Below are 26,088 nucleotides of genomic sequence, written 5' to 3'. Positions count from 1 at the left end.
AAGGACACACCGTCAGGACAATAACAAAAGATTTACAATCTGTGCCATCAGAGTCCTAGAATAAAAGAGGAAGAGGCTAAAAAAGTACTCAAAAACAATAATGGCTGAAAACTTCCAATATTTGGCAAGAGACATAAACTTGCAGATTCAAGATGCTGAATCCCAAAAACATGTACAAATCCCAAAAAGGAAAAACCCAAAGAAATCCACCTAAAGACATGTGATACTAAATTTCTGAAAACTGAAGACAAAAAAATCTTGAAAGTAGCCAGGGAAAAATGAGAGCAGATTTGTCATCAGAAACCATGGAGGCCAGAAAGAAGTGACGATACTTTTCAAGTACTGAAAGAAAAGAACTGTCAAACTAGAATTATATACCTACTGAAATTATCCTTCAGAAATCTAGGGGAAATCAAGACATTCTCAGTTGGGGAAAAATTAAGATAATCTGTCACCAGCACATGTATCTTAAAAGAAGGACTAAAGGAAATTCTCTGAACGAAATGGAAACAATAAAAAGGAACCGTGGAGCAACACAAAGGAAGAGCACAGGAAGCAAAAATGTGAGTAAGTACAACAGGCTGTCTGTTTCCTCTTGAGTTTCCCAAATTATGTTTGATAGTTGAAGTAAAAATTATAACACTGTCTGATATGGTTATAAATATATGCAAAGGAAAGAGCTAAAACAATTTTATTATAAATGGGGTAGGTAAAAGGATATAAAGGGAGATAATGTTTCTACACTCCACTCAAACTGTTAAAATGGTAAGCTATGTATATATAAGTTATCTGTATTACATATCCACATTATATATGACAAAACACATAATGTAATACCTAAACCAACCACTAGAAGAGATACCCTTAAAAATACTATGGTTAAATCCAAGTAGAATTCTAAAATTGTTCAAGTAACCCACAGGAAGGCAGGAAAATGAAAATAGAAACAAAGAGAACAAACAGAACACCTGAATATTAATACATCAATAATTACATTACATGTAAATGGTCTAAATATATCAATTAAAAGACAGAGACTAGCAAATCCAACTGTATGCTGTTACAAGCAATTTAACTTTGAATATAATGTTACAGACAAGTTAAAAGTAAAAGAACAGAAAACATACAATTTAAACATTAATCAAAAGAAAGCTGGAGAGGCTATATTAAATCAGATAAAGTAGATTTCAGCACAAAAAAAAATTACCAGAGATAGAAGGACATCATATAATAATAAAAGGGCCAATCCACCAAGAATACATAGCAATCCTAATTGCATATGCATCAAACTACAGAGCTGCAATATATGCAGAAAAAATTTATAAAACTAAAAAAAGAAATGCACAGATCCACAATCATAGTTAAGACTTTTAATACTTCCTTTCTCAACAGTTGAACAACTAAACAGAAAATCATCAAGGATATAGAAAAAAAATCAACAACACCATCAACCAACAGGATCTAATTGACATTTACAGAACATATACCAAATAGACCATATGCTGAGACCTAAAAGAAATCTTGACAAATTTAAAAGAAACAAAATCATAAAGTATGTTTTTGACCACAATGGAGTTAAACTAGAAATTAATAACAGAAAGTTACCAGAAAAATCTCTAAACACTTTGAAACTAAACAACATGCTACTAAATAACCCTGGGGTCAAGAGGAAGTCTCAAGGTAAATTAAGAAAATATAATGAACTGAATGAAAACAGAAAATATCAAAATTTGAGAATCACAGCTAAACCCTGTCTGAGAGACAAATTTATAGCACTAAGTGCATACATCTTAAGAGGAAAGTTTCAAATCAATATCTAAGCTCCCACCTTAAGAACTTAGAAAAGGAGCAAAATAAACCCAAAGCAGTAATAAAGAAATAATGAACAGCAAAAACCACTGAAATTGAACATAGAAAACAAGAGAAAATTAATGAAACAAAGAGTTGATTCTTTGAAAAGATCAATAAAATTGACAAATTGCTACCAAGACTGAAAAATAAAAAAGGAAAGATGACACAAATAACCAATACCAGAAATGGAAGAGGAAATACCACTACAGAGGCTGCAGAAATCAGAGGTAAGAGAATGCTATGAACAACTCTACATTCACAAATTTGACAACAGACAAAATGGACTACTTCCTCAAAAAAAAAAAAAACTACCACAACTCATCCAACATGAAAAATAATTTGAATAGTTCTATGACTATTAATGAAATTTAATTCATGATGTTAAACTATAAAAAAAGAAATTTCTAGGCCCAGATGAAGAACTCTAATAAACATTTAAAGAAGAATTAACACCATTCTACACAATCTCTTCCAGAAAATAGGAGGGAACACTTCCCATTTCATTTTATAAAGCTAGTATTACCCTGATATCAAAAGGAAAAACATTCTTACTTATAGATGACATAACTGTCTACAGAGAAACCTCCAAGAAACATACCCAAAAACCCCTCCTAGAACCAAAGAGTTCAGCAATGTCACAAGATACAATTAACATATTGATACCAAAATTGGAAAATTAAATGCCATTTACAATCACTCCTCCAAAAATGAAATACTTAGCTATAAATCTAACAAAACATGTACTGGACATGTATGTTGAAAAGTATACAACACTGGTGAATGAAATTAAGATCTAAATAAATGGAGAAACATACCATGTTAACGGATTAGAAGACTCAACAGAGTAAAGACGGCAATTCTCTCCAAACTGATATATGGACAACACAATTCCTATTAAATTCCCAGAAAGATTTTTTGTAGATATAGACAGAATTATTCTAAAACTTATATAGAAAAGCAAAGCAACCAGAATAGCTAAAACAAGTTTGAAAAAAGAATAAAGTGGGGAAAAAAAAGAATAAAGTGGGAATTATTCTGGTTTCAAGATTTATTAGGCAAAGAAAACAAACCTTAATCTAAAAATCTCACACTGTGCAGAAAGGATCAGCATGTCTGAGTTTTCCACACTCTGCGCATTCCAAGAAAGGTTTGGCCCTTGTCTGGCTCCTAAGATGCAACCACTAAACCCTTGAAATATCCTGCCTAATGAGAATGTCTTTGTTTACCTGGGGACCTTGAGTGACTCCATATAGTCCATGCTAATAATGTGATATATGTTTGGAGCCTTGAACCATGTAATATCAGCTTGACTTCTCAAGGGCTGGAGCCTAAGGTCATCCACAAAGGCAGTCAACCACACCAACATAACCTACCCACAGTAAAAATCCTGGACACCAAGGCTTGGATGACCTCGCCTGGTGAGCAATACTCTGTATGTGGTATCACACACCACTTCTGAGAGAATTAATCACTGTCCACACAACTCCACTGGGAGAGGACAACTGGAACTTTGGACCTGCTGTCTCCTGGACCTTGTCCTTTGCTTCTTTTTCTACTACTAATTTAAATCTGTATCCTTTCACTGTAAAAAAAAAAAAAAAAAAGTAACCACTAGTATAACAGCTTTTCTGAGTTCTAGCAAATAATTGAGCCTAAGAGTGGCCTCAGGGACACCCAAACATACACACATTATACAAAATTAACTCAAAATGGATCACAGACTTAAATGGAAAATATAAAATGATTAAAATTTTAGAAAAAAGAAAAAAGAACAATATTCAAGATCTGGGACTAGGCAAAGAGTTCTTACTTAGCCTTGACCCCAAAAGCACAATCCATATAGACAAAAACTGATACACTGGACTTACAAGCTTAAAAACTTTTGCTCTGCAAAAGACACTGTTAGAGGATGAAAAGGTAAGCCAGACTGGAAGAAAATGTTTGCAAACAGAAGAGCCAACAAAGGATTAGTATCTGAAATATATAAAGAACTCTTAAAACTCAACAGAAAAAAATCCAACTAGAACATGGGCAAAAGACATGAAGAACATTTCAACAAAGAGAACATACAGATGGCAAATAAGCATGTGAAAAAATGTTCAACATTATTAATCTTTAAGAAAATGAGAATTAAAACCACAATGAGATATCACTACATTCCTATCAGAAAGGCTAAAATTTAAAAACCACCAAAGAAAATAATTAATTAATTAAAATAAAAACCACCAAGGGCTAGCAAGGATGAAGAGAAGGTTAGATCACCCATACAGATCCACTTCCACCGCTGATGGAAATGGAATAGTCACTTTGGAAAACAGTGTGACAGTTTCTTTAAAAACTAAAGATGCAACTGCCATACAACCAGCTACTGTGCTCCTGGACATTTACCATAGAGAAATGAAGACGTGTTCACACCAAAACCTGTACATGAATGTTTATATTTAGAGCAGCTTTATTTCTAATAGCCAAAAACTGGAAACAACCCAGATGTCTTTCAGTGGGTTAATGGTTACGCAAAATGTGGTCTATCCAATACCACCATTGCTAACTACTACTCAGCAATAAAAAGAAATGAACTATTGGTACACACAACAACCTGGATCAGTCTCCAGAGAAAAAGGTCAATTCCAAAGGGTTACATACTGTATGATTCCATTTATAGGGCACGCCTGAAATGACAAAATTACAGAAATGGAGAATAGATTAGTGGTTTCCAAGAGTTAAGAAGGGGTGGGGGGCTTCCCTGGTGGCTCAGTGGTTAAGAATCTGCCTGCCAATGCAGGGGACATGGATTCAAGCCCTGGTCTGGGAAGATCCCACATGCCGTGGAGCACTTAAGCCCGCGAGCCACAACTACTGAGCCTGCCCATCTGGAGCCTGTGCTCCCCAATGGGAGAGGCCGCAACAGTGAGAGGCCCACGCCCCGCGATGAGGAGTGGCACCCGCTCACCGCAACTGGAGAAAGCGCTCGCACAGAAACGAAGACCCAACACAGCCAAAAAAATTAATTAACTAAAAATAAATTAATTAATTAAAAAAAAGAAGAGAGGGGAGGGGAAGTGGGTGTGAGCAGAATAAGGTATACTGTGGTGATAGGAATGTTCTGTATTTTGACGATATCAATGTCAATATCCTGGTTGTGATACTGAAGTGTAGTTTTGCAAGATACTAAATGGGGGGTGAAATAAAGGGTATATAGAATCTCTGTGCTATTTCTTTAAATCACATGTGAATCTACAATTATTTCAAAATAAAAAGTTTAGTTAAAAAATGAATGAAGGGGGCTTCCCTGGTGGTGCAGTGGTTCAGAGTCCGCCTGCCAATGCAGGGGACATGGATTCGTGCCCCAGTCCAGGAAGATCCCACATGCCACGGAGCGGCTAGGCCCGTGAGCCATGGCTGCTGAGCCTGCGCGTCTGGAGCCTGTGCTCCGCAACGGGAGAGGCCACAACAGTGAGAGGCCTGCGTACTGCAAAAAAAAAAAAAAAAAAACTTTTTGATGATGGCCATTCTGACTGGTGAGATGATATCTCATTGTAGTTTTAGAGAAATGCAAATCAAAACTATAATGAGATATCATCTCACACCAGTCAGAATGGCCATCATCAAAAAATCTGGAAACAATAAATGCTGGAGAGGGTGTGGAGAAAAGGGAACACTCTTGCACTGCTGGTGGGAATGTGAATTGGTACAGTCACTATGGAGAACAGTATGGAGGTTCCTTAAAAAACTACAAATAGAACTACCATATGACCCAGCAATCCCACTACTGGGCATATACCCTGAGAAAACCAGAATTCAAAAAGAGTCATGTACCAAAATGTTCACTGCAGCTCTATTTACAATAGGCCGGAGATGGAAACAACCTAAGTGTCCATCATCGGATGAATGGATAAAGAAGATGTGGCACATATATACAATGGAATATTACTCAGCCATAAAAAGAAACAAAATTGAGCTATTTGTAATGAGGTGGATAGACCTAGAGTCTGTCATACAGAGTGAAGAAAGTCAGAAAGAGAAAGACAAATACCGTATGCTAACACATATATATGGAATTTAAGGAAAAAAAATGTCATGAAGAACCTAGGGGTAAGACAGGAATAAAGACACAGACCTACTAGAGAATGGACTTGAGGATATGGGGAGCAGGAAGGGTAAGCTGTGACAAAGCGACAGAGAGGCATGAATATAGATACACTACCAAACGTAAGGTAGATAGCTAGTGGGAAGCAGCCGCATAGCACAGAGAGATCAGCTCGGTGCTTTGTGACCACCTAGAGGGGTGGGATAGGGAGGGTGGGAGGGAGGGAGACGCAAGAGGGAAGAGATATGGGAACATATGTATATGTTTAACTGAATCACTTTGTTATAAAGCAGAAACTAACACACCATTGTAAAGCAATTATACTCCAATAAAGATGTAAAAAAACCCAAAAAACAAAAAAAACAAAAAAAAAATGAAGGAAAAATTAATACGATCAGAATAACAATTTCATTTGATATATAACACTGAACGTTATTAAATATTCAAACACTACTTTATAATTTCTTAGTTTCGAACAATAAAACATATCCCTTGAATTTTCTCAATCACAGCCATTCTACAAAGATTCATGTCTAACCAGTAAGAATTCAGCTCACCTTCCACACTGTCAGAACAGGAAGTTCCAATGCCAGTGTCACCACTGTCAGAAGCTATACTATGTCTCCTGATATGGTTATTTCGCTGGTTAGATGGAACAGTTGTGGCCTGCCACAATGATTCATTACCAGGTAGCCATGCTGATGAAGAATAATCTGGGCCTACAAAAGAAAATATGCAGAAGTTAACATTTATAATGTCTGTGAGTAGATAGAAGACATCTTCTGACCTTGTAAAAAATGCAAGTAAGGTAAAATAAGCTTATTTTCTGCCAAAAATAATTTAAATAGATTGGTGATATCTAAGATTCACCAAATAAACTTACTTATCACACATACACAAATTCAATGCTGATTTAGCAGCTTCCTCTGGCTGAAGAGCTCTGATTTCTGCTTATAGACATTGAACTTTTATACATGGAACTACTGTCTGATTTAAAATATCAACTCTATCATTAATCCATCTGGAAATGTCAGCACTCTGCTTTGTAATATTTCATAGTTAGGCATCTGTGATCCCAGACACAGGCATTAGCTGAGAATTGGGACTCAGGGAAAATCTAATCAAATCGTATTGCATGACAATGTAAGTAGAATGTGCTCATGGAAGGTCAAAAAAATCTATTTTTTTCCACTATAACCTAACCACTTAAAATTTTAAATTCTTTTGCATTATTTTAATTGATTTTATTTCTTTAGTTATCTTTTGATAAAAGTTTAACACCAGAGCATCTTCCTGGCTCTTTGTTTAATTTTCCCTTTTGAGTTACATTAAATCTTCATTGTTTAGCTAATGTATCACTTTTCAGTGTTCTCTTATAATCTTTATTTTCACTTACGTTGTCCATTTTTACTTAACTTCCATTTGTCTTTTTCTGATTTATCCATCATTTTATGTTTTTGCTCACTTCATTCTTTTACTGTCTACAATGCCACTAGAAATATACCCATGGGGCTTCCCTGGTGGCGCAGTGGTAGAGTCCACCTGCTGATGCAGGGGACATGGGTTCGTGCCCCAGTCCGGGAAGATCCCACATGCCATGGAGCGGCTAGGCCCGTGAGCCATGGCCGCTGAGCCTGCGCGTCCGGAGCCTGTGCTCCACAACGGGAGAGGCCACAACAGTGAGAAGCCCACGTACCGCAAAAAAAAAAAAAAAAAAAATATATATATATATATATATATATATACACACACACACACACACACACACACACACACACCCAGGGACCAATGCCACTCTGTGAACTATTAATTACAAGTTCATAAAAATTAGGTGCAGAAATAAAGGACAAGCATTGAAGAATGTTTATAGTAATTTGAAAGAGCAATTTTAAATCTTGAATTTTATACAAAGCTATAGTAGCACATGTTTTTATCAACGGTTAACACAGTGGCTCTAAAATTGAAGCCTGTAGACTTATTTGTGGGAGTTAACAAGCTCTGTACAAGAATTTTGAGCCTTCAATTCAATTATACCCTTGAAAATTAATAAGCATATTATAGATGATGTGAATAGCTACCTTAAAGCAGATATTTTCACATAATTATAATACTCCCATTTGGGTTTTATGTTTGCAATTGCAGTTGCTTCTAAGTAAAGCAGAAATGACTGGCCACTTAACATCATGATGTGAAACAAAACATCATTACAGAATTATCATGTTACACGCTACTGAAATTGGCACGCAGGGAGAGCTTTCTAGCAGTTTAATAAACATAAGAATCACAAAATGACAAACACATCCACAAAAGTAATTACATCATTTTTACCATAGAAGAGTCATTCTCTTTATTAATATCAAAATATATAAAGAGATTAATAATAAAACCAGGGACTTCCCTGGTGGTGCGGTGCTTAAGATTCCATGCTCCCAATGCTGGGGGCCGGGGTTTGATCCCTGGTCAGGGAACGAGATGCCACATGCATGCTGTAACTAAGAGTTAGCATGCCACAACTAAGGAGCCCGCCTGCCACAACTAAAATCTGGTGCAACAAAATAAATAAATAAATATTAAATTGTTTTAAAAAAATAATAAAACCAGACCTGAAGCTATTTTCTACCATATTAACCCCAACATTAAAGTTCTAGTTCTAATAAAACATTATGCCAAATTATTATTATCTTTCATTTCTATTTATAATATAATTTACAAATTAAGTTTGAGTTTTATAGATCTATCTATGAAGTATACAAGCAGCCTTAAAAGTCATATACATTTAAATTAACTCAAGCTTAAAAAATAGTGGCCAAAGAAACACTTCTACCAGCTTTGAGGTCTAGAACAACCACTTAAAACTTTGTAGATTCTAGACCTATCTCAGAATGGGACTTATCTTAATTCATCTAAGCACTCACACATTAAAGCACCAGGTGAAGGCATTCTGTCACCAGATCTGCTCTAACTCTGATTTGTCTATAATCTGCACCAAAGATATTTTCTTTAAACAGCTCCTCAGGTAATATTCCTTTAAATGAACTCAAAGTCCTATCTAAACCATTATCAAAAAGGGCAACCAGCCCACTACTTTCTCTCCCAAGTGCAAACCTATTAACTGGACAAATTTTTTTAGGAATACTCAGAAAACAACATAAATAGGCTGGTAGTACATGGAAATGGCAAATAAAGATATGAAAAGATGTCCAACCTCACTAATAATGAGAGAAATGAAAAAGACAACAATGTTTTTATTTTTAGATTTTTAAATTATCTATAACATTAAATACCACTGGCAAATATTTGAAATACCAATGTCAAACAAAGTGCAGGGAAAGTTCACATACTTTTGTAGGTATATAAACTGATAGAACCTTTCTAAATTAGGGCATCTGGAAACAGGTATCTAAATTTCAACATGTACCTAAATTTCAACATAAGACCTCCTACTAGGAATTTTTATAAAGAAGTAATAGAGAAGTATAAAAATATATAAGCACAAGGACAGTACTTTAATAATAAAAATAAATGCCTAGAAACAAAATATGTAAGTTAGTTGATAATCTTCAAGTGCTAAAAATAATTTTACTGACCTTTTTTTTTTAACATGTAGTGACATCCAAAATATTAAGTATGTGTGGGAGCAAAGCATTTATATCACTACATATATAGTATGATTCCATGGTTAGGGAAGAGATTGTACATTTACATATATGGAAAAAGGAGCTTTCAGGGAGCTCTACGTCTAAATGTCAACAATGACTACAATGTTTTACTAAAGGAACAAATACGTTACAGAACATTTACTCTATCACTAGGGATGATGACGACGATGATGATGATGATTACACACTATCATCTTCCGGGGAAAAATGCTGAAAATTACTTATATTGATTTGCAGATTACATTAACATTTGATTCTGAAAGGAACCAGCTATAGAGCAAGATATGTAAATTCAACAGATTCCTGGTTAACAATTTTACAAAAACTGCATAAAACCACTGAAATAAAGTAAAAACTCTTGCTTTTAGACAATATAACCATCTTGAGCAGTATAAAGTAGTATTACATGTTTAGGCCACAACACCTCCACCCCATTTATTGTTAACAAATCTTGGCCCAAGGAAACCATTTGTAGATAAAAAGATATAATCCCCCCCAGCCCCCCCCCACATACACACCAGTAACGGGGGGATAAAAGAAGAAAGAAAGAAAAAAAAACACTGATAATGATATGGTGTTATTACCAGAAGCTAGGAAAGATTTTCAATAATTAGTCTTAAATCATTAACTATTACCAGGAAGAATGGCTCAACAAAACTTTTTCTGAAGTTTTCTGAAGGTCAGACAGTAAGTATTTTCACCTTTGCAAGCCATTTGATTTCTATCAAAACTATCCAACTCTGTCACCATTGTGGTAAAGGCAGCAGCAGACAACAGAATGGGTATGACTGTGTTGCAATAAAACTTTATTTATAAAAACGGATGATAAGCTAGATTTGATCCATGGGCCCTAGTTTGCAGACCCCTGATCGAGAGTAAAAATTTATTCTAATAGATAAATATTCTCTAAAATCCAGCTGACTCAAAATGAGTAACTTCAGCCAGCATGTTAATTCATTCCTTTATTCAGAAGAAATTCTAGTTCATCCTAGAGCACATACCAGCAAGTCCTGCTGCTCTAAATCTGAAAATTCATCAGAGCATTACTGAAGTTATCTGAGGACTACCAACACCAACAACTTTTTTGGATTTCTTTTTCCAGAATAAACAGTCTCAGTTTGTAATAAGGAAGAAACTTTTGCATTCTATTACAAGTTAATCACTAAAGGGATGTTTCCTATAAGCTTAAATTATACATAATGGCCCATCTCTGGGAAACCTGCCTCCCAGGTAATGAGCATTAAGGTGAAATACCTCTGTTTAGCTCACGGGAGAAACATCCTGACCAGGCCCACCTGTGAATGACTACAGGGAGGAAGAAATTAACACATCCCCTCCAGAGGCTGACCGGAACCAGGAATGTTTGACTTTACTCCCTCCCCTTTTAGTATAAAAGAAGCCTGAATTCTAACTCAGGCAAGGTGGTTCTTTGATGCATGAGCCCACCATCTTCTCAGTTTGCTCGCTTTCCAAATAAAGTCACTATTCCTTGCCCCGACAACTCATCTCTCAATTTAACAGCCTGTTGTGCAGTGAGCAGTACGAGCTTGAACTCGATAACAAGTTGACCTGTATGGTTTATTTATTTATTTTTTGGGCCACGCCGTGTGGCTTGTGAGATCTTAGTTCCCCAACCAGGGATTGAACCCGGGCCCTTGGCAGTGAGAGCACAGAGTCCTAACCACTGGATTGCCAGGGAATTCCCCTGTATGGTTCAGAACTCTTAGACAACATCAAACATAGTATGATGATTAATTTTATGTGTCAACATAACTGGACCATGGGGTGGCCAGATACTGGGTCAAACATTCTGCATGTTTCTGTGAGGCTATTTTTAGGTGAGATTAATATTTAAATTGGTAGACTGAGTAAAGCAGATTGCCCTCCATATGTGGATGGGCCTCATCAAACCAGCTGAAGGTCTGAATGGAACAAAAGGTTGACCCACCCCCAATAAAGAGAGAATTCTTCCTGCCTAAAGGCCTTCAAAATAGAACACTGGCTTTTCCCTGTCTTTGGACTGGAAGTGAAACATCAGCTCTTCCTGGGTCTCAGGCCTGTCAGCCTTCAGAATAAAACTCCAACATCAGCTCTCCTGGTTCTCAGGCCTTCAAATTCAATTTGAAACTAAACCATTGACTCCCCTGGGTCTCCAGCTTGCTGACTCACACAGCAGACCTTGGGTCTTACCAGCCTCCATAATCACATGAACAAATTCTTTACAATAAATCTCTTCCTACAGATATATAGAGATAGAAAAAGAATATAAATACACATTTTTTTTCTCAAGTGCACATGAAACATTCTCCAAGACAGATCATGTCTTATGACACAAAATAAGTCTTACTACATTTAAGAAGATTTACACCATATCCAGCCATCTTTTCCAATGACAATGGTATGAAATAAATCAATTAAAAGAAGAAAACAGAAAATTCGCAAATATGTGGTGCTTAAACAACATGCTCCTAAACCACCGATGGGTCAAAAAAGAAATCAAAAGGGAAATCAAAAAATATCTTGAGACAAATGATGGAAACACAACGTAACAAAACTTATGGAAGGCAAAAGCAGTTCTAAGAGGGAAGTTTGTAGTGATAAATGCCAACATTAAGAAAGCTCAAATGAACAATCTAACTTTACACCTTAAGGAACTAGAAAAAGAACAAACTAACCCCAAAGTTAGTAGAAGGAAGGAACTAATTTAGGATTCCGGGCTTTCACTGCCGTGGCCCGGGTTCAGTCTCCGGTCAGGGAATTGAGATCCTGCAAGCTGCGTGGTGACGTTAAAAAAAAAAAAAAAGTTTAAAGAAGGAAGGAAATAAGAAGAATCAGAGTGGAAATAAATGAAATATAGATTAAAAAGACAACTGAAAAGATCAATGAAACTAAAGCTATTTTGAAAAGATAAACAAAACTGACAAGCCTGAATGACTACGGGAAAAAAAAGTCTCAAATAAAATAAAAAAGGTGACATTACAACTGCTCACACAGAAATACAAAGGATCATAAGAAACTGCTATGAACAATCATAAGCCAACAAATTGGCCAACCTAGAAGAAATGAATAAATTCCTAGAAACATACAACCTACCAAGACTAAATCATGAAGACAAAGAAAGTCTGAACAGATCAATTACTAGTACAGATATTGAATCAATAATCAAAAACCTTTCAACAAAGATATGTCCAGGACCAAATGGTTTCACCAGGGAATGAATCCTACCAAACATTTAAAGAATTAATACCAATCCTTCTCAAACTCTTCCAAAAAATGGAAAGGGAGAGAGTAATTCCAAACTCTTTTTAAGAAGCCATCATTACCCTATACTGGACACTACATTACCCAGACAAGGACACTACAAGAAAATCACAGGCTAATATCCCTAATAACATAGATACAAAAATCCTCAACAAAATATTAGCAAACCTAATTTAACAGCACATCAAAAGGACCATACACCATAATCAAATGGGATTTATTCCAGGGATGCAAGAATGGTTCAACATATGCAAATCAATAAATGTGATATACCACATCAACAACATAAAGCATAGACATCATATAAACTCAAAAGATGTAGGAAAAGTATTTGATAAAATTCAACATCCTTTCAAGATAAAACTCTCAACAAACTGGGTACAGAGGGAACATAACTCAACACAATAAAGGCCATATACGACTAGCCCACAGTTAACATCATACTCAACAGTGAAAAAGCTGAGGAACAAGATCAGGAACAAGACAAGGATACCTACTCTCACCACTTTTACTTAATGAAGTACTGGAAGTCCTAGCCAGAGCAATTAGATAAGAAAAAGAAATAAAAGGTATCCAAATCAGAAAGGAAGCAGTAAAACTGTCTCTATTTGCATATGACATACTATATATGGAAAACCACCAAAAAACTGTTAGAACTAATCAGCAAATTCAGTAAAGTTACAGAATACAAAAATCAATACATAAAAATCAGTTATGTTTCTATATACTAACAACAAACTATTGAAAAGACATATTAAGAAAACAATCCATTTACAATTGCATTAAAAAGAACACTAAGAAGTAAATTAAACCAAGGAAGTAAAATATCCACACATCAAAAACTATAATACCTTGAGATGAAAGAAACTGAAGAAGACACAAATAAATGGAAAGATATTTCATACTCAGAAATTGGAAGAATATTGTTAAAATGTCCATACTACCCAAAGTAAGCCACAGATTCAATGCAATCCCTATAAAAATTTTAATGGTATTTTTCACAGAAATAGAAAAAACAATGCTAAAATTTGTATAGAACCACAAAAGACCTTGAATGGCCAAATCAATTCTGAAAAAGAACAAAGCTGGAAGCATCAAACATCCTGATTTCAAACTATACTATAAAGCTATAGCAATTAAAACAGTATTGTCACTAAATAAAGACTCACAGATCACTGGAATGGAACAGAGAGCACAGAAATAAACCCATGCATACACAGTGAGTTAATTTACTATCAAGGATCCAAGAATATACAAAGGGGAAAGGATAAATGGTGTTAGGAAAACGGGATAGCCAAAGGCAAAAGAATGAAACTGTTCCCCTATCTTACACGATACACAAAAATGAACTCAAAATGGATTAAAGATTTGAACATAAGACCTGAAACCATAAAACTCCTAGAAGAAAACATACAGGTATGCTCCTTAACATTGATCTTGCAATGATTTTTTTTGGATTTTGACACCAACAGCAAAAATAAACCAATGGTACTATATCAAACGAAAAAGCTTTTGAATAGCAAGGAAAATCATCATAAAAAGAAAACGAAAGAAAGGAAGGAACAAACGAATGAACGAAGGAAGAAAGAAAGGAAAGAAAGAAATAAAAGAAAAAAGAAAAGAAAAGGCAACCTATAGAATGGGAGAAAATATTTGCAAACCATATATCCAATAAGGGATTAATATACAAAATATATAAAGAACAACTCAACAGCAAAAAAACACCCAAATAAACTATGGCCAAAGGGCCTGAATAGATATTTTTCCAAAGACACACACACACACACACACACACACACACACACACACACACACACACACACACAAAAACACACACAATAGAATATTATGCTAAGTCTTAGCATCTAATGTAGAATATGATGACTATAGTTAACAACAGTTTTGTATACTTGAACTTTGCTAAGAGAATAAAACTTAAAGTGTTCTCAACTAAAAAAAAAAAAAGGAATTATGTGAGGTGATGGATGTGTTAACCAACTCTAATGAGAATCCTTTCTCAATGTATATATATATCAAAACATCACATTTACACTTTAATACATTACAATTTTATTTATCAATTATACCTCAATAAAGCTAAATTTAAAAAAAAGAATCCAACATTTGGGACAATGGGGCTATTGAATGTTCCTTAAGCGTTATTTCTAATAAGGAACTGTTACAAATAAACCAAAAGGGAGAAGGGAACACAATTTTGGCCATTAAAATAGTGAAGACCTAAAAGTATAAAATGTTTATATTGTCAATCTAAGTAAGACATAAAATTTAATAAATCAGAAGTTCACAAATAACCTCAGATTTCATATTGTCTAGGAATTCTCTGAACTCTTTTTTTGCCTGTTTCTAGCTTAGCACTCACCATATCAAACTGAAGTTATCTGTACCTGTATCTGTCCTCCTTCTAGACTGTAGTAATAGTCATTGAGGGCAAGGACCATGTGTTCCAGATTTATTCAGTGCTGCAGCCAGCATATAGTAAACATTCAAACAAACAAAAAAAACTGCATAAAGTAACTGGAAAGAAATACATCAAAATACTACCTGTGGTTTTCCCTAGATGGTAAGATTACTGGTAATTTCTTTGACTTTTATGCTTTGTATTATTACTTTAATAATCAGAAAAATAAGCTTTATTTTTTTAATCCTTAAACCCCACCACTAATAAACCAAATAATTTACTTATTAAGTACCTCTTAGTTATTCTATACCTGTGCTAAGTAACTATTAATGAAAGTCTTTGGAGATATGTTTTCTGGGAAATGGGTATACAACTTACTTGGCCTAGTTTGGAACAAAATGCGTACATTCTAACACATAAATCAAACTACCTTAACTTTTTTTAAATGTTAAAAAATTCAAAACTACAAATTAATGTTCACAAAATGAATTATATTTATACACTTAAAAGGAAAAAAATTTCTTCAAAGTAAAGAACTTAGAACAGACTGGTTCTATGTTTTGGTTGATAGCTACAAGTCTGTTTCAATATCACAATTAATTTAGTCCAGTAGAAGAAAAAAATTATGAAGCTTTTTAAAGCTGTAGGAGAGTCTACCGGGGAAACATAGCCAACTCATATACTTTGACAAAAGACCAGTGCAGTCCTTTTTCTAGGAAGGTATCCTCATCAAAAGAACTCTAGAAGAAGGAAGCATATAATAAGTCCAATCACATCAGACAAATCATTCGATCAATCAATGGGGAAAACATGTCCTATTCAGAACAGCATCTTATTCTTTTAAATCAGCAAGACATTTTAATTTGCTTATGATGGTATCACAATGATCTTATTTATGCTAAACTTTTCCTTTTAAAGGAATAGGCAGTTCATTCAGGTTTCCCAAAATGACGAAATTATCTCTAGAAGGTGATCTCCTCTAGCCTGAATTCACATTTGTCTTAACCTTTAAATATAACTACTACTTTCTTAAAAAGATCCAATATTTTATGTGCCTAGAACACTGAAGATAATTAACAAAATGTCATGATTGAAATAACATTCTAATCTTTCATTTAGATTGAATGAATTCAATCTGAGAAGAATGACATGGCGTGTCTCTATTCAACATAATCCAGAATCACAAAGCAGTCAGAATTAGACACGAATATGTTTACCAGGTGATACAAGGAAAATTTTCTCACACAATAGTTATAAGACTACACTACTAAAAGGGAATTACTCAATTTCTAGGTATGTAAAAAAAAAAACAAACTTTAAGGCTCAGTGATCTCTGAAATAAAGTATTACCTAGGTCCTATCATATTAGAGCAACTGAATGACTGTGTAGAATCCGCTCTCTCTAGAACAAAGATGCATTTCTGCAAGAACAGCAGATTCCCAAGACACCATACATTGGGACTTCTCTTTGGAAGGCAATACGTTACATTTTTTAATACCAATTTCAATAATTTTAAATAGAATACTGAATGCCCAGGGATAACTTATTTAATAATTACTAATATTTCTCACATTGGAAAAACAGGAAGATTAGCATCAAATGAATAAGTAACCTATTATATTTTATTTTATTTCTGAAGCTTTTTTTCTAAATTGGAAGCAAAAATGCATACAACATCAAGTCTTCCACAATATGCTAACATAATTGTAACTGCACTTACAAGAACTAATCTTACTGAATTTTTAAAATGACAATGCTAAGCCAAAAAAATAAACAACACCATTGACAAAGCAGATTTATAGTTGTAAATAAAAAGCTGAATATACAATACAAACTATGAATACAAATTACGGTGTCTTTTAAAATGCAGGTTATCACCCATTCAGTGCACTGAGACCAACCTTTTTTAATAAAATAAAACAGAAAAAAAAAGAAAATATCAAATCATATTTACCCTTATTTGACATAAGATACACAAATCTCACAATATAACATCTCTGAAATGTTAACAAGTACTTCTCCTCGAAGTTCAGAACAGTAGCCTTCAAACTGCCCCAATTCTATCAATAGAAACCAAGTTAAAAAGAAATAAATGCAGGGAATACAACAACAAAAAAAATCTCTTTTCCTTAACTCATACACCTAATCCATTTCTGAAACTCTTCAGTCCATTTCAGAAGTATTCACTGAATTAGTTCTCTCCTCTTCTTCCCACTGTCACAGATCATGTCTTTTGGCTGAATTGCTGCACAGATGTCCTGCTGGAGTAACTCTGCCCAAGCCAGCCTCTACCCTACTATCAGAAAATACATTTACGTCATTCTTTTGCTTAAAACTCAAATTCCTTAACTTTGGCAAAGTTCTTCAACTGGCAACCTCATTTTCTAAGACTTTACAATCCTACCCCTCCCACATCAGCTCCTCTACACTCTGTAGCTGCACATACCTAACCACTGCCTCCAAACAGATCAGGTTCTTTCGTTGACTCCAAGCTATTTCTCTTCTCTCTCTTCTTTAAGAGTCCTGATTCAGAATTAACTTACTCTAAATGTTTTCTCTGATTTCTCCAGGTGGTATTAAAATAACTACTACTTTGTGCTCTCCCAATATATCACTCAAAATACCATAACAGCATTTACTAAATTATATTAACCCATATGTATATGACTTACTTCTTCCTCACCAAAAGGCAACATTTTTCGTCTCTAGCACAGAGCTGCACAGTTAAGACAGGGTCTCAATAAATGTAGTCATTATAACTACTGGGTACCCAATAAATGTTCCTGGCATAAAATTAAAATTTTGGAAGCTTTATAATTAGATCTTAAAAATAGTCTTTGTTTTAGAAGGATTAAAACAGGGTGTTTTTTTGTTTCGTTTTGTTTTTGGTTGTTGTCTGTTTGTTTTAAAATCCAGGAGATTTTAAACTATCCCTTGAGCCAGTTTGCATCTAAGTATCTATTTAAAGATCAGTAAATATTTTCCAATGCAGATAAAAACAAACAAACAATAAATCACTAATAATTATAAGTGATTTGAAAGGCTGTTGGCCAAAATTCCTAATAAATATGGGAAAACAATTTTCAATAGCGTCAAAAGGCACAAAAAAACAGAACATTAAAACACAAGAAAAATATTCACATTAATAGTAATCAGGAAAACAAAAACAGAAAATCTTGTACTACACTAGAAAATACCTAGCTAAAGTGAAAGAAACATAATATAGAGATATTTATGTTATTCATCCTACTCTTCTACTTCATTTCAGTACTGTTTATCTCTAGGGTAAGTGACTCCAATAGTTTTAATTTTTCTTTAATTATAGAATTAATAGTATAGCTTAGTGGAAAGGAATATGGACTATGAAACTAGACTGCCTGGGTTCAAGTTCTGTACCACTCTTACAAGCAGTGAGATCTTGAGTAAGTCACTTAGCCAATCTGTGCCTCAGTTTCTTCTTATGTAAGAAGAGAAAAAAAATTATAGTATCTATCCTATAGGGCTGTTGTGATAATTAAATGAATTAGTATGTAAAGATATTTTTTAAAGTGCCAGGCATAAAAACAGACACAATAGATCAACAGAACAGAATAAAGGGCCCAGAAATAGTCTCTTCAATAAATGGAATTGAGAAAACTGGACAACCACATGCAAAAGAATGAAACTGGACCTTATCTTACACCATACATGAAAATCAACTCAATGGGTTAAAAATGTAAGACTTGAAACCATAAAACTCCTAGAAGAAAACACAGGGGTAAGCTCCTTGACATCAATCGTGGCAATGATTTTTTTGGATTTGACACCAAAAGCAAAGGCAACAAAAAGTAAAAATAAAAAGTATACTACATCAAACTAAAAAACTTCTGCACAGCAAAGGAAACCATCAACAAAATGAAAAGGCGATCTGCTGAATAGGAGAAAATATTTGCAAGTCATCTATCTTATAAGGGGTTAATAGCCAAAATGTAGACGTAAATGATACAACTCAATAGAAAAAGAACAATCTGATTAAAAAATGCGGAGAGGAACTGAAAAAACATTTCTCCAAAGAAGACATACAAACGGCAACAGGTACATGAAAAGGTGCTCCACATCACTAATTAGTAGCGAAACGCAAATCAAAACCACTGAGATAGCACCTCATACCTGTTAGAATGGCTATTATTAAAAAGACAAGAAATAACAAGTGTTTGCAAGAATGTGGAGAAAAGAGAAAACTTGTACACTACTGGTGGGCATGTAAATTGGTGCAGCCACAGTAAAACAGTACAGAAGTTACTCAAGAAACTAAAAATAGAACTATCACATGATCCAGCAATCCCACTTCAAGGTATATACCCAAAAGAAATGAAATCACTATCCCAAAGGGAAACCTGCATCCCCCATGTTCACTGCTGCACTATTTACAACAGCCAAAACACAGAAACAACCTAAGGGTCCATCAACAGATGGATGACTAAAGAAAATGCATTTGCACAGAATGGAGTATTATTCAGCCATAAAAAGAAGAAAATCCTGTTGTAACATGAATGGACCTTGAGCGCATTACAGTAAATGAAATATGCCAGACAGAGAAAGACAAATACTGTATGATCTCATTTATATGTAGAATCTAAAAACAAACAAACTCATAGAGACAGGGAACTGACTTGTGGCTTCCAGGGGCAGGTGGTGGGAGGGTGGGGGTTTGAAACAGGTGAAGGTGGTCCAAAAGTACAAACTTCCAGGTATAAGATAAATAAGTTTGGGGATATAATGTACAGCATGGCAACTATAGTTAACAATACTATATTGTATATCTAAAAGTTACTAAAATTAGTAAATCTTTAAAGTTCTCATCACAAGAAAAAAAAACATAACTATGTGTGGTGATGGACGTTAACTAAACTTATTATGGTAATCATTTTGCAATATATACATACAGCAAGTCATTATATTGTACACCTTAAACTAATACAATGTTATATATCAATTACACCTCAATCAAACTGGAAAAAAATCTACCTCAATCTAAGTTAATTGGCTTTCTTGCATTTAAGGATTTAAATCGAATTTTAAGTAATCAACACCTAGTATTCTTTGCTTTCTAAATATAAAAAAGAAATCTGGAAGTTCATTAACTATTACTATTAAAACTACTTATTAGTACTATTATTACTAAAATTAATAAAAATAATTTAAAAAATATTACCACAAAAGGTATAAGACTATAGTCTTCAGATGTGATTCTAAATGTCCTTACTTTCAATTTGAGTATAACAAGGAAGAGTTTTAAACTAGGTTGGTTCAGGTGGAGGTTAAAATTAACTCAATTAAGAACAATGATCAGATGGATAAATAAGCGGTTCACCTTTCACATAAAAAGTATGAATTCAAACCAGTAATATTCACTCATGATATAAAACAAGGAACTCAAGAGCGTCAGGGTAGCAACCAACAAAGGTAAGACCATCTCCTTCTACGAAAAAAATCATGTGCCTGTTGATTTCAATATGTGGAGAGGCCAAAGATTCCTATCTTATACTCTGGTTACATGAAATGCTGTATTCAAAAGAGTATTTTGGTAGCTATTTGGAATGAGGGCCACATATTTAATTTAGTCTCTCATAAGCCTTTGTTTCTGTTTATAAACTGGAAAAAAATGAGGTATGATAAAAACTAATAAGAGGTTTTTTTTAATAAAACCACTACAAATGTGAGGGAGTATAACAAGTCGTATTCCAGAGGGGTTTACCTTTGTCTTTGAATATAACTATTTCACAATATCAATTAATAGAGAAAATATTCTACATGGTAGCAAATTATGTCCAAACTTAAGAAGGATCATCAGCCCAGGAGAAAATAAAAGCCTCAATAAAAATAAACATTCCTAAATAAAGTTGTTAAGACCTAATGCTGCTAGACCTAATGAAAATTCACATAGCCACTGACCTCCAAAGAAAGCACAGTAAGCTCATTATTTCTCAATTAGCCTTTTGTTTTCTGATACTTAGGAGCCTAAGTGCTTTACATAATACATTTAAATGCCAAAACGAAAACAAAACTTTAGTTTTAAAACACTCCAAAATAAAGTTTTGAGAAAATTTATAAATAACACCCCCAATTTAAAAACTTAACTTCTAGTTAAACTTTTCAGTACGTTATTCCTAAAATGAGACGGGATGCTCAGAATTAATGAAAAAGCTTCAGTAATGTCATGACAAAGCAATGTATATTGATTATGATCAATAAACACACAATATCTGCCTCTACAAGACAGTGAAAGCACCTCATAGAATACTTTAAACTTTACATGAAATGTAGTCCAAATTTTTCATCCCATTCTCTTTCAGAAGGTTAACTAAAAACTAGAGTTTTCAGAACTCTGAACTTTTAGTGTTAAAACAGCATCAATAAAGCAATGAAGGCATCTACTATGTAAAGAGGGCATAAAACAAAGTTCCTGATCTTGAATCTACTATCTTTAAAGTAATTTAAAATCTCTTTAAAGTAATTTAAAACCTTACACCAGTTCAGATGCCCTAGGCAGAATCCTATAGTCAAGACTCAGTGACTGTTCAATGTAAGGTAACCCAGGAGACACCACCGCTGGTTTTAAAACTGAATGTCCCAGGCAAACCCAGATAGTTGGTCGCCCTAGCTTGAGAGGTGGTAAGGGCAAAGAAAGCAACCCAAACACTCACTGAGAACTTATGTACCAATTCTATGTAATAAAATGTGCAGACTCGATTAGACTATCTTTAATCCTTACTAGTTCTAACTTTTTAAGTCTCTCACTGGAAGTATGCAGTGGCACTGGTCCATCCTCTTCTGTCTCGTCTTACATGGCCTCTTGGAAGCATGCGGCTCTGGTGGTGAAGACTCCTTCCTCAGTCTCCTCTCCTCTGGAACACCACACCCTGCTGGGTGCACTCCTACTTCACTGGTTGCTCCTTCTCAGTCTCTTTGGATGGCTCCGCCTCCTCTATCTGACCAGAAGACGGTAACCTCTGCTGCCTTCTCCATACTCTATGTGATCACGTTTAGACATCATTTAGACACAGCTAACTCTCAAAATCCCTACCTCCACCTTCCCATCTCCCCACTGAGATGCAGACTTGTATACCCAACTTCTCACCTGAACCTCTAAAATGCATCTCAAACGCCACACGGCTAAAACAGGACCCTTAATTCCACTTATCTTCCTCACATTCCTCCACACCTCAGAAAATGGCACCGCCATTCATTATAATTACTGAAACCCCAACTAAGACATCATCTTTGATTCCTCCTTCCTTCATTTACCACCCCCAAACCATCAGTAAATCCTGTCAGCTTTATTTCTCGAGTATATTCCAGACCCATTCTGTTCTCTCCAATCCGATCTTACCACTCTGATCCAAGCCATCATCTCTCACCCAATCACCGCAATGACCTATTAACCGGCTTCCCTACTGCCAGTCTTTCCCCCACTGCGCCACAATTTCTTCCCCCACAAAACAGCCAGGAGTGATCTATAAACACCAAGGACAGGGATATCTACTTCATCTCCCCAGGACACAGAACACAGAACGAGGTTTGCCTCACAGTAGCACTCAGTGTGCTGAGCGAAAGAATGAACAGTCATCTCCCCTACCCACCCACAGCTGCCTTCCCCTCACACAGAAAAGAACCCCAAATTCTTACTAATTCTTACGATGCCTTACATCAGGCCTCCCTCACTTCATATCCCTACTCACTGTGCTCCAGACTCACTGACCTCTGATATTCCTCAAGCTCCCCTAATTCATTTCCACCTTGGAGCTGTTTCTGTACGCTCTGCCTGGACACTCCTGCCCCCATGTCTGGCTCCTTCTCATCATTCAGGTCTCAGAGCAATGCTACCTCCTCAGGGAGGCCTTCTCTACCCAGCTCTACCCACACCATCTCACCAGCTCCCTTTTCTTCACAGTACATAACATCAGCTGAGTTATCTTGTTAGTTTACTTACAGACTGTTTCCTCCCTACTAGAACGTAAGTTCCCTTAGAGCTGGGACCCTACCTTTCTTGTTCAATGATGTATCCCCAGCACCTAGTACAATGCCTACCACACAATGTTTACTGAAAGAATGACTCATATTTACCAAGTACTTATGTACGTGCCAAGCACTATGCTAGGTAACAACAATGAATTTTTTTTAATTAAAGAAAAATAGAAAGTGCAAGTAAAATATTAGTATGAAGAGCAATTTGATGTTCTTTTATGTTGATCAGTCCCGTTCTTAAAATGAATGACCTTATACAATAAATTCCACTTTGTAGAATATTATTTTGCCAGTGTAAAATATATATATCCTTAAGTAGTAACAATAATTAGTATTTCATTGTAGCTTTAGAAGTTATCTAAATGATCACATTGTTCATTTTTTAATATACAATTTGAAGGAACTAATTAAGCTATAACTCAGTAAAATCTGACAGCCTTCATTTCTTCATCTTTTTCTCAGAGTACAAATATACACATTTCATCCAGTCAGAAAACTCAAGACTGTGTAAAAACTTTCTGTTCTCAACATACAGAAACATTCACAACAGAGGCTGAACTCACCATTTACTGTCTGGCCTCAGATTAATTTACCAGCTTCATTCAAGCCAAGAAGCTATCAGTAATAATCAGGTTCATTTCACAAAAGTCATCACTAAAGTTGAGATTCACCCCTCATCCCCCAAAGCCTATTATAAAAGAACACGTCCAAATGAGTTTAGGCAGAACAGTTATGTTTCATTGTTATCAGAGTACTTTTGGGTCCATTTAATTCAGAACCACAGAAAAACTTTGTATTTGACATAATCATACCAGTTACTACCACCATCATTATGACATTACTAAACACCTTATGGCCAGGAATCAACTAGGAAAAGGCAGATTTAAAGCTTGAGGCACTGAACAAATGACACTTCTTCAGATCATGTAAGTATTTTCTATAGCATTTTCTCTTCAGCACACTTGAAAACTATCATATCCTACCTCCAAATGTTTTAGGGTTAAATGTATTAATATTTTGAAAGTATGATTTATAAAAAAGAACAAATTCAGTATACTTAAGTGTAAGTACTCAAAATATCCCCATATCATACTAGATTTTTAAAACCTAAGGGAAATACATCTATCTTTCATCCAAATTTGAAACTATTATACATTTTGAATAACAGGATCTTCTCAAATGCACTCAACCAAATGCATAAAAGACATAACATTTGTTCTATTTAAAATTAGCTTTCTAACCACACTTGCCAATTGAAAAAAAAAAGGAGGGGGAGGGGCCTTTTGTTTGATCTTTGTATGGACATATAAGAAAATATTCATTTTATTTTCATTTATAACAATTATCTCTGTAAAGCTGAAAAACTGTGGGTAAAGCCAAAACAAAATTAAATCCTAAAGAAAAGGTCAAAAGTTCAGTATTTTCCAAACCACGCTAATTAGTCCCACTTGTTTTAACTGCTATTACCTTAAAAAGAAAGTTTTCTCCAATTTTTTAGAACACTGATTCTACATTACCTTTGGTTTTCCCTTTAGTTACATAACTGTATAAACAAACCAGTTTTAGGACACCTAGAATTAACCCACTTACTGAGACAAACTCATTTAAATACCAGAAATAATTTACATATCTGTCTTCACACAGGCCATCAAAACCAAAATGATTGCTGATAAATTCAATCAGAAGACTGGTTCCTTCTGCTTTCAGAAAAGCCCTAAAATCACTCAAGGTAGTCAAAAGATAATACTGGACAGTGTTTCAAATATATAAATTCCCTTTAAATTCTAAGAAAAAATGCCTACATGAACCAATTCAGAGGTCATTATCTTGACCTTCACCGTCTGCTCATTTGCTAAAGAAACCACACAAGTTTTTCATCTAAGGTATAAATTTTTAAACTAAAAAAATTTTAAAGATTTGCTTGGCTCAAGAAGAAAATAAACATAATTATATCACTATTTTGTAAAAGTAATCTATTCTCAGCATATAGCTGAAAAAAAAATTTTATTGGAAAGGCATGTCCTGACTTACCAAAGGTTTATCACTGTCAAAGGTTAGATAAAATATATTTGTTGTAAAGATATACTGTCCAAATTTATTAAAATTGGGTAGTACTTATAAAGTATCTTCTTCCACTATATTCTTTGTCACAACAAAGGTTTAGAGGGTACAATATAACCTCAAAGTCCTTCCTTCAGTTAATTAAAAATTTCTAAGCACTATGATGTTTTCTTCTTCATAGAAAACAATGGAAAAATGGATACAATGCTTGGGGAATATTAAGCCTTCAAACATGTTATTATTACAAATAAAGTTTAAGAGGTTAGGTTACAAAGACATTACAGATGGCTTCTGACATGTACAGATAAACTGAAACCATTCCCTCCAGCCTCTAGGGATAATGAAGTACCTTCTCATTCACTGAAGTTACTTTGATTGCAGAGTTTGTAAGCACCCAGTGAGCATCAAAAACCTCTCAAGTGCTGTCTCCTCTTCTTAGGACAAATGGTATACATTTCAGAGAAAATAATTTCCTACTTATATGATTTTTTTTTTACTAAACTCATGCCTACGTTCAATTCTATTATTTCTAAAAGTGTTGCAGGACCAAATTTAAGAGAATGATTTCAAATCTAACTCTGGATTTAAAAATTTTTATGTCTAGATCTAACGTACAGTATGCTACTACAGTTAACAATACTGTATTGTATGCTTGAAATGCGTTAAGAGGGTAGACCTTAAAGTTTTCTCACCAAACACACGACACAAAAAGACGGTAACTATGAGGTGATGGATATGTCAA

The 26,088-nt window shown here is 34.7% G+C and overlaps 1 protein-coding gene across 1 annotated transcript in view; it reads right to left on the bottom strand.

Annotated features, from left to right (window-relative positions):
* CEP85L (centrosomal protein 85 like) overlaps window positions 1-26,088 on the bottom strand; it is a 155,243-nt gene that overhangs the window by 127,679 nt on the left and 1,476 nt on the right. Inside the window, exon 2 of the mRNA XM_060167295.1 lies at window positions 6,496-6,657. Coding sequence (XP_060023278.1) covers window positions 6,496-6,657 — 162 coding nt within the window. The remainder of the gene's footprint in view (window positions 1-6,495; window positions 6,658-26,088) is intronic.

Source organism: Lagenorhynchus albirostris, chromosome 12 (genome assembly GCF_949774975.1).
Source record: "Lagenorhynchus albirostris chromosome 12, mLagAlb1.1, whole genome shotgun sequence".
In the NCBI taxonomy this organism is placed as follows: Eukaryota; Metazoa; Chordata; class Mammalia; order Artiodactyla; family Delphinidae; genus Lagenorhynchus; species Lagenorhynchus albirostris.
This window is presented reverse-complemented; position numbering and strand designations above follow the sequence as displayed.